The sequence below is a fragment of the Pyricularia grisea genome (genome assembly GCF_004355905.1).
Source record: "Pyricularia grisea strain NI907 chromosome Unknown Pyricularia_grisea_NI907_Scaffold_1, whole genome shotgun sequence".
NCBI classification, from domain to species: domain Eukaryota; kingdom Fungi; phylum Ascomycota; class Sordariomycetes; order Magnaporthales; family Pyriculariaceae; genus Pyricularia; species Pyricularia grisea.
This window is the reverse complement of record NW_022156716.1, coordinates 3,259,931-3,272,579: the sequence shown is the minus strand read 5'-3', so window position 1 is coordinate 3,272,579 and position 12,649 is coordinate 3,259,931. Positions and strand designations below refer to the sequence as shown.

The window sequence follows — 12,649 nt, the reverse complement described above, 5'->3', positions numbered from 1 at the left end:
AGTCTTGGCAAGCGGAAAGATTCGTGAATTTATCTCGCCAGATGCTGTCTGCCCCACAACTCAGGGTCCATTGTGCCGCAAGGCACATCCTTGTCATCAATGAACGATTGGATGACACATGTTGTGCCGGGGCTTGGTACAACTCAGGGAAGCGCCCAAAGTCTGCCAAGTGGACGATCTTTTCAGCATATCCGAAGCTTCTCCAGTCATACTGCCTTGACTGCGTCTGACTATGTACTGCCGCCCGCCGCATCACAACCCGGCAACCCGGACCTGCAGAACGCAAGCGACAACAAGACACAAGATAGGCATGGCCCAGATTGAACCAAGATGGCGGGGTGGAGCCAAGGGTCCCTGAGGCCTTTCTGCAGCAGCCACTCAGGTACCCTCCGAGCATTAGCCTATTGCCCCCATTAGCTTGTCGCCGAATAGCGCAACAAGCTGACCCTTCACAATGATGTAATTTGCATTCTATACGCAAAACCGGGCACCGATGCCAGCCGTCCACAATGTTAAAATGCCAGCCTCCAGCGCGCCATCCGCCTCCGGATGGCGACTTTTGATGCTGGAAAAATGGACACCTTCTAACCAATCCGCTCCGAGGTGTCCCCTTGCTTAATGATAAGTGAAAAAGGCCATCGAACACGGCGTCCTATATCAGTCAAGCCCGTCGCCGCTTGGTACTGTGCAACCGTCCGCCTCTTGGAGGCCACCCGCACGGTCACGATAATTGAGCAAGCTCGAAACGAGAAACAAACAGGAGCACTGCAATAACCTACCAGTTCTTTATACTTGGCTTGGCATTCCTGCTCAGCCCTCTCTGAACGATCAGCCGAGCAGAGAGCAGAACCCCAAGATAAAGTGGCTCTTTGTTGCCGCTGTTTCGGGGCCAGGGTGAATCTGCGCCCGCGAGGACAATCCATTGGACGAGGCGCTCTGTACGTGGGCGCTTAGAGCCGCTGGCAACGATACCAATTTGAACCGCATCAACGAACCGCGCGACAAAGAAAAAAGTACAGTTCGCCCAGGCTTCTGGCAGTCGCTGTCGACGAAACAAAGCGAGTTGCTATTTTGGCATCAGCCTTAGCCCCTGCGCAATCGTTTTGTGGTCTGTCAACTGGGCTGTCTGTCTTTTCTCACCCCTGGTCTTGTCTTGGGCCTTTTGCTTGGTGTAAGTCAGTCGACCTTTATCCACCCACCACTCACATCGTCAACATTCACCCAAACCCGCTTCTGGTAATGCCCCACTCAGTCTCAGCCAATCATGTTATCTATTGAGCCCTATTGAGTGGCATTCAGTGCAAGTTGCACCCATTCACCATACATTCATAAACATCCTATTGTTCACTCCATTGTTCTTGACTTTTACTCTTTTCCTTTAGAATCACCGGATTTGACGCTTGTGATTTGCTGCCTCTCACTAGAGAGTCATGGCTGGTTGCTCACCAAATCTATCATTGTGACCTTGGATTTCTTTTGTTCACCCGGAGTGATCAGTTTTCTTTGTTCCTCTCCATCTTTTGCCTCATTTACACCACTGGCTAGCCTGCCCAGGAATCTCTCTTCTCTAATAATTCACCCAAGTCTCACGACACCCAAGACACCAAACCTCTAGAAATTTCTTTCATTTTTTGTCTCTTTATTTTCATTTTATTCCTGAACAAACCACTAATATCAACACTCAACAAAAGCTGCAATTACAACACCAAGACATTCCCTTAATTACGCAAACTGTCATCATGGCATTCCCAAAGCTACCTTTGAGCCTGCGGAGCAGACCAGTTGACCCCCGGGACCAAGATGTTAACAACGAGGCACGCCAGTTGCCTTCCGTCCGGACGGGTGGACAACCTGCTCCTTTTCTTGGACTCAAGGCGAGGCTATCCCAGATATGGATGAACAAGTGGACGATCCTACTTCTCCTCGTCCTGGTACGAGTCATCATCCTCATTGCCGGACTGGTCGACAACATCGGTGAGGCAAAGGCCAAGGCGTTATCCTCATGTACAAAAGTGGAGGACATCGGAAGTACCATGGCTTCCATGCCACACTATCTGTCTGTTGGCGTCAACAAAGTCGCCACCGAGAGCATCTCCAGTGCAATCAGTGGCATGGTGCAGGTACTCATGCTTATTATCACAGCGGTGGAGCAAATTATCTACTTTGTGATCAACTTTTACGTCGGTACTTATGTCTGCCTCATCGCAGCCTTCATCCAGGGCTCTTTCGACATTGGCATCGGTGCGGCCGAGGGCGCAACCAAAGTCATGAATGACGCAATAAAGAAGATCACAGACGGGCTCAAGTCTGAGGTCGACAGCTTCCAGAACACTGTCAACGACGTACTCGACAAGATCAACGCGGGTACCAACATCGGCAGTATATTTGGCGGCAGCGGTAGCAGTGGGGTTAACATTCCCAAACTCGACATCTCTTCCAAGGTCAATGACTTGGAGGATATCAAAGTTGATAGTGAGGACTTTGTCAAGACTCTGAAAGACATGAAGAACAAGACACCAGACTTTGACGATGTTCAGAAGTTCGCAAAGGAAGCCCTCGCAATTCCCTTTGACCTGGCCCGCAAGGAGCTCAACCAGAGTTCGGAGAAGTGGGCTTTGCCCACAGACCTTTTTCCACTTGCCCAAAAGCAGGCCCTCACGTTCTGCTCAGACAACTCGGCTATCAGCGATTTTTTCGATGGCCTCTACACCATTGCCAACACGGCCAAGATTGCCTTCCTGGTTGTCATTCCCATCCTTGCTCTTCTGGTATGCATTCCGATGGCCTGGTTGGAGATCCGGCGGTACCGTGAGCAGAAGGAGCTTTCGAGGCAGATGACGAACCGCAACTATGATGCCATGGATGTCATCTACCAGGCATCACGGCCCAGCTCGTCCCGCTTCGGAATCTGGCTCGGAAAAAAGTTTCATGGAACAAATCGCGAATACCTTGTACGATGGGCTTGGGCATACGCTACCTCTCTACCGGCGCTCTTCGTTCTCGCTCTTGCAATCGCTGGCCTGTTCTCGTGCTTCTGCCAATGGATCATCCTGCAGACGGTGAAGAAAGAGGCACCTGCACTGGTCGACAGAGTTGGAGACTTCGCAGGCGACGTAGTACGAACATTGGAAAGTGTGTCAACCAAGTGGGCTACCGACAGCAACGGTGTGATTATCAAGTACACGGACGAAATCAATCAGGATGTCTTCGGCGTCGTCAAGACCGCCACCTCGGCCGTCAACAACACACTCAACGTCTTCACCACCGAAATGAACAAGCGTCTCGACTCTGTATTTTCGGGTACTGTGTTGCACGACACCATTAAGAATGTTGTCCGCTGCATCATTGGGCTCAAGATCGAAGCTGTCGAGAAGGGTATCACCTGGGTCCATGAGCACGCCAAGGTGTCCTTCCCCTTATTCCCCAACGACACTTTCTCTGCAGGCGCGGAGAAGAGTATCGATGGAGATAGCGAGATGAAGTCCTTCTTGTCAAGCCCAAGCACAGTCACCACCGATGAGATAACGGATGCCATCTACAAGGTCATTCGGTATCTGGAGAACGGAATCATTCAAGACGCACTAGTTTCGGCTGGTCTGCTTCTCCTCTATGTCATCGTGGTCCTTGTTGGCGTCATTCGTGCGCTGCTCAACATCACTGGGCCGACGAAGACGCGTGGGGAGGGCGGCGGCTACAAGGGCCAGTTGGAACCAGCGAGCCCGAGGATGACAGGCGACTCCCCCCTCTCGGCTACTCAGAGGAGGGCATATAGGCCTAACGATGATTGGGAGTCTGGCGCCTACGGAGATAAGGCAGGCTACAGCGAAAAGTCCCAAGCGCCGGACTACGAAGCGCAAGGACAAGGGCAACAAACGCATCCGGCGTATTCGAACGATGTCAGCAATGGGGCCTATGGCCATGCTAGGTCACCCGACGTCACACACTATGCCGCAGAGAAGGAACGCAACTTTATGTGAGGTGTATTCCTTTTTCTCCTCTGTCTTGATGTTGTCTTTTTTTTCTGCGTACAGGCGACAAGTCTGTTTTAGCCAGGCTGTGCCTGGATTCGGGCTGGTTTCTGTGGAGTTTGGGTAGATGGGTATAAAGCTTCTGCTTGGCATTTTGTTTTCCATCTTTTAACGTCAGATTGCACAAGCCGATCTAAAGCTTAATCTTCTTAAAAGTCATTTTGTTATACGTCACGCGTGGATTGAGTCAATCTGGCTTTTTCATTCATTTTTTTTTTTTTTTTTTTTTTTTTTTTTTTTTTTTTTACAGAACGAGATACCTTTACGCCCAGTTTGTCAACTAGACTAGTTTCCTTCTTTACGTTCTTTCGGCCTACTCGTTGATACCCCTGGCACAATAAGTGTCACTGCCAAGCAATAAATAAAATCCGTTTGGCTAGTTTTAGTCTGGAGTCACTGGACATGTTTGATGAGTGAGGAAATGCAGCCAAGTGTTCCCTGCATATGAGCGCTGTTCATATCAGGCCCAATTAGGACTTTTAATTGACTGTGGATACGCCTATTCAGGCTGAAGATTGGACGGTAGCTAGAGTAAAATTTGCCATGAGTTGAATAAGAAAATAACAGAACGAGTTGTGACTCAATTTCAAGGTTGTAACAACCAACGATCAGCGTAAGACGTATTGATGAACAATAAAGGGGAAAAAAAAAGTAAATACTCTAGCAAGTGGAAACTGATGACTTTTTGATCAAAAATAGTACATATTTCATCATAGAAACAGAAGTGACAAGGATGTACCTACCATGAAAACCACCTGCAATATGTACTGTACACAGTAATGACCCTGGATCTGCATGCTCCGGAATCGGCTTGGTGGCGTGCGGTGGAAGAATGGTGGGGTCATCCCATAATAAAGCGGTTGCAACGGACGGACTAAGAAATGTTCAGCAGCGCCAGGAACAGGGACGGAATTTGTGTGACTCAAGACGTTGACTGCACCTCGGGCCAACAAAAAAAAAGTGAGATTAAATAGTAGAGATCTCGACATCTCTTGTCTCTTGCTCACCTGGCATTTGTGTGATCCTCTACGAGTTACCCAAATACAATCAATTGAGAGCAAAGTTGTACGAGCGCGGGGCATCATGGAACACATCAACCAGACTTTTGAGCGGTGCAAGGCCCGCGGCAGGGTATGTCTAAGGCCTTATGGATCTCCTACTATTTTGACTTGGGTTGCCAATGGCTTCAAGAAATGCCATTGAGCGCTGCTGACACTCTATTGCGTTGCGCAAATAGCCAGCGCTTGTCACATATGTCACCGCAGGTTACCCCAATGCCGAGGACACGCCCGGTATCATGTTGGCCATGGAGCAGGGCGGCGCCGGTGAGTCCATTGGGTCTTAGTTTCCATGACGGGTGGTCTACTAGCCAGATGCTGACTGTTTGACAAAACAAACACACAGATGTCATCGAGCTCGGTGTCCCCTTCACTGACCCCATTGCCGACGGACCAACAATCCAGACTGCCAACACTGTAAGCTGATCCAAAGGTTGGCGGGGTGGAAAAGAGATTCCTAGACTGACGTGGATATTATGCCCGTAGGTCGCACTCAAGAACCGTGTTACCCTCTCCTCAGTACTCCAGATGGTCCGTGACGCAAGAAAGCAGGGCCTGAAGGCACCCGTCATGATGATGGGCTACTACAACCCACTCCGGGCGTACGGCGAGGCAAAGCTGTTGCAAGACTGCAAGGAGGCTGGTGTCAACGGCTTCATCCTTGTCGATCTGCCACCCGAGGAGGCTGTCTCTTTCCGCAAGCTCTGCACTGTTGCCGGGTAGGACCAAAACCGCACTCTCCGCGCCCGGTTATGTTGATGCTCCTCTTACTAACAAGAACCCGAATCATGACCAGGCTCTCATACGTACCCCTGATTGCACCGGCAACGTCCGACGCTCGCATGCGACTCCTTTGCCAGCTCGCCGACTCCTTCATCTACGTCGTCTCAAGACAGGGCGTTACGGGCGCAACAGGAACTCTCAACACAGCGCTACCAGAGTTGGTGGCGCGGGTAAAGAAGTACAGCGGAAACAGGCCGGCGGCGGTGGGCTTTGGTGTCTCGACCCGGGAGCACTTCCTCTCGGTCGGCGGGCTGGCGGACGGTGTCGTAGTCGGCAGTCAGATCATCACGACGCTGGGCAAAGCCGAGCCCGGCAAGGGCGAGGAGGCAGTGCGGGAGTACTGCGCCTACCTGTGCGGGCGGGCTTCGGCCGACGACGTCGCCGAGGTCACGATTGCCCCTGCGGCGGATCATGGCGAGAAGGCCAAGACGGGAGATGAGGTGGGCGCCAAGATCTCGGGCAGCAGCGTGGGCCAGGGTGAGAACGACGCGGACCTGGTTGCTCAGCTCGCCGCCATGCACGGCAAGATCCCCGACCGATTCGGCGAGTTTGGCGGCCAGTACGTGCCCGAGTCGCTCATGGACTGCCTGTCGGAGCTCGAGGAGGGCTTCAACAAGATCAGCAACGACCCGGCGTTCTGGGAGGAGTACAGGTCCTACTATCCTTACATGGGCCGGCCGGGCCAGCTGCACCTCGCCGAGAGGCTGACGGAGCATGCCGGCGGCGCCCGGATCTGGCTGAAGCGGGAGGATCTGAACCACACCGGCAGCCACAAGATCAACAATGCGCTGGGACAGCTGCTCCTCGCGCGGAGGCTGGGTAAGACTCGCATTATTGCCGAGACGGGCGCCGGCCAGCACGGTGTCGCGACGGCGACGGTGTGTGCCAAGTTTGGCATGGAGTGCACCGTCTACATGGGCGCCGAGGACGTGCGCCGGCAGGCCCTGAACGTGTTCCGCATGCGGCTTTTGGGCGCCAAGGTCGTCCCCGTCGAGGCGGGCACCAAGACGCTCAGAGATGCTGTGAACGAGGCCATGAGGGCCTGGGTTGTCGACCTCGACACGACGCACTACATCATCGGTTCGGCCATTGGACCGCATCCGTTCCCGACCATTGTGAGAACGTTCCAGTCCGTCATTGGTAACGAGACAAAAGAGCAGATGATGAAGCTGAAGGGCAAGCTGCCCGATGCCGTGGTGGCGTGCGTCGGCGGCGGCTCCAACGCCGTCGGCATGTTCTACCCCTTCAGCAACGACCCGAGCGTCAAGCTGTTGGGCGTCGAGGCGGCAGGCGACGGCGTTGAGACACTGAGGCACAGCGCCACACTCTCGGCCGGCAGCAAGGGCGTGCTTCACGGTGTGAGGACGTACGTCCTGCAGGACGAGCACGGCCAGATCACCGACACCCACTCGGTGTCGGCCGGTCTCGACTACCCCGGTGTGGGTCCCGAGCTGGCAAACTGGAAGGACAGCGAGAGGGCCAAGTTCGTCAACGCCACGGACGCGCAGGCCTTTGAGGCCTTTAGGCTCATCAGCCAGCTCGAGGGCATCATCCCGGCGCTAGAGTCGGCGCACGGAATATACGGCGCCATCGAGCTGGCAAAGACGATGGGTAAGGACGAGGACGTCGTCATTTGCCTCAGCGGACGTGGTGACAAGGACGTACAGAGCGTCGCAGATGAGTTGCCAAGGATTGGACCCGTCATTGGATGGGACCTCAGGTTTTAAAAAAAAAAAAGAACCTCGGGATGGGGACACATTGGTTGTTGTTTGTTATAGATATAGAAAATCATGGCATTTCTGTATAAGCAGCATCAGCTCATTAGAAAAAGACGGGAGCGAATTTCGAGATGATTTGGAGGTATACCATTAACAGGCGCTTTTAGGCTTTTTTAAAATGAACAGAAAAAGCTTCAGTACTATAAAGCCCGAACTTGCATAGCAAGCGTATGTTACAAATCGTTTTATGACGCACCCAGAGCTCTAAGTAGTCGTAAACCCTTACAGTATGATACACGGAGCCTTCAAGACATAACAAAACGGCCCTTGCCTTCTTTTTTTCCTACAGGTTCTTCACCTCTGCGCCGCTCGGCCTCTTCTTCTCGGCCATGAAGTTATCTGGCACAACATCCACCTTGGCCTCGGCCTCCTGTTCGCCAATCTCAAACTCCTCCTCGCGACCAATCATCTCATCCGTTTGCCTCATGAGGCTCTCGGCCGTCTCCCCCTCGGGCAGGACCTCCTCCACGGCTCCCTGAGGCGGCAGGCCCAGCTCCTCGCGCTGGCGGGCAAACAAGGCCTGGACCTTTGGCGTCTGCATGATGCGCCACCTGAGCCTCCAGCCCCAGGGGCCCAGGTCCTTGAGCCTCTGGGTCTTTGTGCCGAGCAGGTAGTTGTCGAGGCCGCCGACCTTGTCGATGGTCCGCAGCACCCTGGTCGTGACGCGGGTCCTGATCATCTGGCCCAGCGACTCCGAGTAGAGCCGCCGCGTCTGCACGTTGGGCCGCCACTTGCGCCGCGTCTTGACGTTGTACTTTTCCGACACGTTGTTGCCGAACCGGATCGACGCGGACCCGTACAGACCCTTGTTGGACTGCTTGTACGTCGCCCGCGGTCCAAAAGGGTACGCGGGGATCTCGAGGTGCTGGGCCGACGGTGACGGGATGGGCAGCTCGCGCGTCTGGGGGCCGCTCGGTTGCCTGTACTCCGGTGCGCTCGTTGTTGTGAATTGACGCAGGACAGACGTCGCGACGCGGGATCCGCGAGCTGCCGAGGAGAGGAAGGCCACGCCTCCGGCGAGTGCGCGGGAGGGTGGCATTGTGTTGGTTTCGTTTTGGCTTCCCTTTTATTTCCCCTTTTTTTCCCCACTCGATGCAAGACTGATAGACTAGAGGTTGAGAGGAAAGAGGGGCTGGCTGTGAGTCGGTCTAAAAGTGATGCACCAGTGTATGAGGCCAGCTCTGAGGCTGTCCTAACAATCTGCTGAGAGGTTGATGCTCTCTCACTTGAAGCTGAATGGAGCTCGTTTCCCGTGTCGGCCAAATTTTCGAAGTCGGCCGGACAGGGGTAAAGACGCCCAGCCAAAGATGAAGCTTCTAAAAGCGGGGCCTATCACGTGGCCTCGCGACATGGTCCCGCCCGCTAACCAAAAAGTCCCCGCGAATTATCGTCCAGTTCGAGTCTTCATTCACCGTGACACGCGATTGGAGCTTTCCGCATTCATCAAAAGACAAGAAACTGAGACAGACGGAATCATGCTTCCCCCGGTTGAGAATTCTGTTCTCCAAGAGAACCCCGAGTTTGCGACTCTCTATAATACTCTGACCACAGCTATCCTCAACCCCGACGGCTCTAGCAAAACCGACCCATCTAATAAAGAACGAGAAGCTACTCGACAGGTCCGTATGAACGGCACATGATTCCTTTGGCAGTTGGTTATTTTTTTGTTTCACATTGACATTCGTTAACACTGCACCGATTCTACTGCTCCATATGTTAGAAACTCAAAACCCACCGCCTCAACACAGCTAAACAACACCTTCTCATCCATGCCCTCTCCACAGCAACACCGCCGCCTCCACCATCCGCTCCAGCCCGGCGGACAACCACCTCGAGAACCGCAACAACTTCGGACCTACCCGAGCCACTACTCGATCTGCTCTTCCTCCTACCGCCCCTACTCAGCCCGACTGCCGAGGTAGAAACCCTCCTCGCCGACCCGACCCTCCTCCTAACCTCCCCTCCGCTCTGCGATCTCCCATCCCTCCTGCCCCAGCTCGGCGACCTCGTCTCGGCGTCCCTGCACCAGGCAGCACTGAGCCTGGCGCGCCACACCAATCCGACGACGAATCCATCCTACCTCCACCGGCACCTGCCGACCCTGGGACCGGGCATCACGGCCAGCCACGCCGCGCTCGCGACCGCAAAGGCGGAGCTCTCGAGCGAGCGGCTGGCCGCAGCCGCCGCCGTGCAAAGACTGCTCGACCTTGAGGCGCAGGTGCTGGGGAGCCTGGCGCGCACCCTCGAGGCCAAGCACGGTGCGTCGGCCCGCAGCCTGGAGCTCCGGGCCGCTGAGGTGGCGCTGTCGGCGCGCCAGGGCGAGGCCGAGGCCAAGGCGGCGCTGTACCGCGCGCGGCGAGACGTTTACACGCCCGAGGCAGGCGAGGCGCTAGAGGCGTACGCCGCGCACCTGCGGGACTCCAAGGTCAGGGTTTTCGAAGCTTGTCGGGCGCGCAGGGCGGAGCTGGCAGAGTATGGAGTTGCAGAAGGATACGAAGAAGGCGGTGAGGTGGAGATGGGGAAGAAAGAGAAGGCGATGCGGGATCTGGCAAAGACGTATCGTGATATGGGGAGGCAGATCAATGAAGTAAAGAGAGATCTCGACAGGTTAGATCGTGCCTGAGCTGGCAGCTCCTTGTATCAGCAAATTTACCAATGGTCTTCAAAAGCAGTTTTGATTTTTCTGTTATACACCTGGCTTGATGCTGTCGTCTATGTTCTAGAGCAACCCAAGGAGATCTATCCAGTTCGTTGACGTAGATTGGAATGGAAAGAAAGCTCTGATGTACATCCAGAAGAATCCCAGAAACAAAAAAGAGAATACAGCCGGCGGATCTTTTCCTCACCTGCGGGTTATCTTGCAGAAAAAACACTTGCCGACGCAAAGCCACCCTCACAGAAATCCTTTTTTTTTCACCTAGCACCCTGCTCGCCTTTGACAATTTAGCCCTTGATCTTGAAGATGGCCTCGGCGAGGCGGCCAACGTTCTCGCTGGTGATGCCGGCAACCGAGATACGGCCGTCCTTGGTGGCGTAGACAGAGTGGCTCTTGGCGAGCTGCTCCATCTGCTCGGGGGTCAGACCAGTGTAGGCGAACATGCCAATCTGGCTGGTGATGTGGGACCAGTCGTGCTTGCTGCCGAGCTTCTCGAGGTTCTCCTTGAGCAGAGCCCTCATGGTGATGATGCGGTCAGCCATGCCCTTGACCTCGGCCAGCCACTGGTCGTACAGGGCCGGGGTGTTGAGGATCTCAGCGGCGATCCTGGCACCGTGGATCGGGGGGTTCGAGTACATGGGGCGCACGAGGATCTTGATCTGGGAGTCAACGCGCTTCTTCTCCTCGGCCGACTCGCACACGATGGAAAAGGCACCGACACGCTCGCCGTAGAGACCCATGTTCTTGGCAAACGACTGGGCCAGGCAGACGTTGTGGCCCTGGGCGACAAAGTGACGCAGCGCAAAAGCGTCCTTGTGGATGTCACCCGAAGCGAATCCCTGGTAGGCCATGTCGAAGAAGGCGTAGTGGCCGGCAGACTTGACGGCAGCCTCGATCTCGCGCCACTGCTCCGGAGTAGGGTCGACACCGGTGGGGTTGTGAGCGCAGGCGTGGAAGAGGAAGATGGAGCCCTTGGGTGCGGCCTTGACGTCGGCGACCAGACCCTCAAAGTCGAGGCCGATGGTGTCCTTGTTGTAGTAGCGGTACTTCTCAACCTTCAGGCCGGCCTGTGTGAAGACGGCGCCGTGGTTGGCCCATGATGGCGTGGGGATGTAGATGTTCTTAGCGCCGGGGTAGAACTTGGAAAGGAACTCAGCGCCGATGCGCAGAGCGCCAGTGCCGGAGATGGACTGGGTGATGGCGGTACGGTCGAGGGCGGTAGAGTCCTTGCCGTAGGCGAGGGTAAGAGCTGCTGAAGTGAATTCGGGCACACCAGTGATTCCGGCGTACTCCTTGTTCATGCGAGCGGCAATAACCTTCTCCTCGGCTTGCCTGACCGAGGGCAGCACGTAGGGCTTGCCGGCGTCATCGCGGTAGGCACCCACACCTGTAGCAGCGGGTAATTGGTAGTGTCAGTGCGGAGCGGTGGGAAATTGCTGGCGTAACGTGGCGTCGCACAGTACGAGATGGCTCTGATCGATACGCGGCTGAGGGGAAGGGGGTTTGGAAAGCAATCATACCGAGGTTGATCTTCTTGTTGTTGCTGTCGGCTTTGAATGCTTCAGTGATACCTAAGCAATGATAACAAATCAGTCAGCAAAAGTTGATAATGCAATGCTTCAAAAATGAGTGTTGTCATACCCAAAATAGCCTAATAGTAGGCGAATCAAACGTGCTTTGCAATCAGTAAAAATGTTTCGCATCGCGCGCTATCCTGCTCGGTCGGGGGGATCGTGGTATTGTTCTCGACTCACATCCTAAGGCAAACAGACAAACACTTGGTTAGCAAAAAAAAATGCAACAACGTCGCTTCGGTATTTTTTTTCCTGGCCACAAAAATCCCAACAAGGCAAAAAAGATTAACTCACTGGAGGGCCCATCTGGACGTTTGCCCAGGTTGAAGCTGGGCGCAGAGCAGCAAGAGGGCGGGCAGCCATCCGCCTACCGGCGACCTGCCGCGAGGCAATCCTCATGGTTGAAAGCATCTTGATTGGTTTGCCTTTTGCAATAGATTATCTGTGTAAGAACAGGAATTACAGCGAAATAAATAAAGCAATGGCGAGAGTGTGGCTGGAAAGAATGTGTTTCTCGCAACTTTTGCTTCTACGGAAAACCAGACATGGGATGTCGGATGACTGTGAATGTTTTTAGCGAGTTAAAAATAATTGACTCGACCAGTGGCGTGACGGGATGGATACCTGCCTAATCCTATGGTAGAGGTAGAAGCTTCGACCTCGTGGAGCCGAATGTTTTCCCACCATCTACGGTAGCGTGTTATGGAGCTACCCCAGACAAAAATCGGGGCTACACTCGCCGCATCTCGGAGCTCCAGACTGAGCCACAAAA

General features: G+C 54.3%; 7 protein-coding genes across 7 annotated transcripts; 5 read left to right on the top strand and 2 right to left on the bottom strand.

Moving 5' to 3' along the window:
* Nucleotides 1-330: 330 nt before the first annotated feature.
* Nucleotides 331-563, top strand: PgNI_00964 (uncharacterized protein; the record flags this gene model as incomplete). The annotated part of the gene is made up of 2 exons (XM_031121041.1): nucleotides 331-382; nucleotides 487-563. 2 exons carry the CDS (start codon nucleotides 331-333, stop codon nucleotides 561-563), a joined length of 129 nt encoding a protein of 42 aa, XP_030987985.1.
* Nucleotides 564-1,739: 1,176 nt separating this feature from the next.
* Nucleotides 1,740-3,977, top strand: PgNI_00963 (uncharacterized protein; the record flags this gene model as incomplete). The annotated part of the gene is made up of 1 exon (XM_031121040.1): nucleotides 1,740-3,977. The coding sequence occupies one exon, from the start codon at nucleotides 1,740-1,742 to the stop codon at nucleotides 3,975-3,977; it is 2,238 nt and encodes a 745-aa protein (XP_030987992.1).
* A 979-nt stretch (nucleotides 3,978-4,956) lies between these two features.
* PgNI_00962 (uncharacterized protein) lies at nucleotides 4,957-7,609 on the top strand. The gene is made up of 5 exons (XM_031121039.1): nucleotides 4,957-5,159; nucleotides 5,266-5,353; nucleotides 5,433-5,503; nucleotides 5,573-5,805; nucleotides 5,883-7,609. The coding sequence occupies exons 1-5, from the start codon at nucleotides 5,112-5,114 to the stop codon at nucleotides 7,594-7,596; spliced, it is 2,154 nt and encodes a 717-aa protein (XP_030987991.1). The 5' UTR covers nucleotides 4,957-5,111; the 3' UTR covers nucleotides 7,597-7,609.
* A 156-nt stretch (nucleotides 7,610-7,765) lies between these two features.
* On the top strand, nucleotides 7,766-8,527 carry PgNI_00961 (uncharacterized protein; the record flags this gene model as incomplete). Its single annotated transcript, XM_031121038.1, is given in 3 exon segments — nucleotides 7,766-7,784; nucleotides 7,796-7,815; nucleotides 7,937-8,527. The coding sequence occupies 3 exon segments, from the start codon at nucleotides 7,766-7,768 to the stop codon at nucleotides 8,525-8,527; spliced, it is 630 nt and encodes a 209-aa protein (XP_030987990.1).
* On the bottom strand, nucleotides 7,931-8,686 carry PgNI_00960 (uncharacterized protein; the record flags this gene model as incomplete). The annotated part of the gene is made up of 1 exon (XM_031121037.1): nucleotides 7,931-8,686. The coding sequence occupies one exon, from the start codon at nucleotides 8,684-8,686 to the stop codon at nucleotides 7,931-7,933; it is 756 nt and encodes a 251-aa protein (XP_030987989.1).
* A 399-nt stretch (nucleotides 8,687-9,085) lies between these two features.
* PgNI_00959 (uncharacterized protein) lies at nucleotides 9,086-10,270 on the top strand (the record flags this gene model as incomplete). The annotated part of the gene is made up of 2 exons (XM_031121036.1): nucleotides 9,086-9,266; nucleotides 9,368-10,270. The coding sequence occupies exons 1-2, from the start codon at nucleotides 9,123-9,125 to the stop codon at nucleotides 10,268-10,270; spliced, it is 1,047 nt and encodes a 348-aa protein (XP_030988218.1). The 5' UTR covers nucleotides 9,086-9,122.
* A 320-nt stretch (nucleotides 10,271-10,590) lies between these two features.
* Nucleotides 10,591-12,288, bottom strand: PgNI_00958 (uncharacterized protein; the record flags this gene model as incomplete). The annotated part of the gene is made up of 4 exons (XM_031121035.1): nucleotides 10,591-11,690; nucleotides 11,824-11,874; nucleotides 11,945-11,954; nucleotides 12,172-12,288. The coding sequence occupies 4 exons, from the start codon at nucleotides 12,286-12,288 to the stop codon at nucleotides 10,591-10,593; spliced, it is 1,278 nt and encodes a 425-aa protein (XP_030986612.1).
* Between the last annotated feature and the right edge of the window lie 361 nt (nucleotides 12,289-12,649).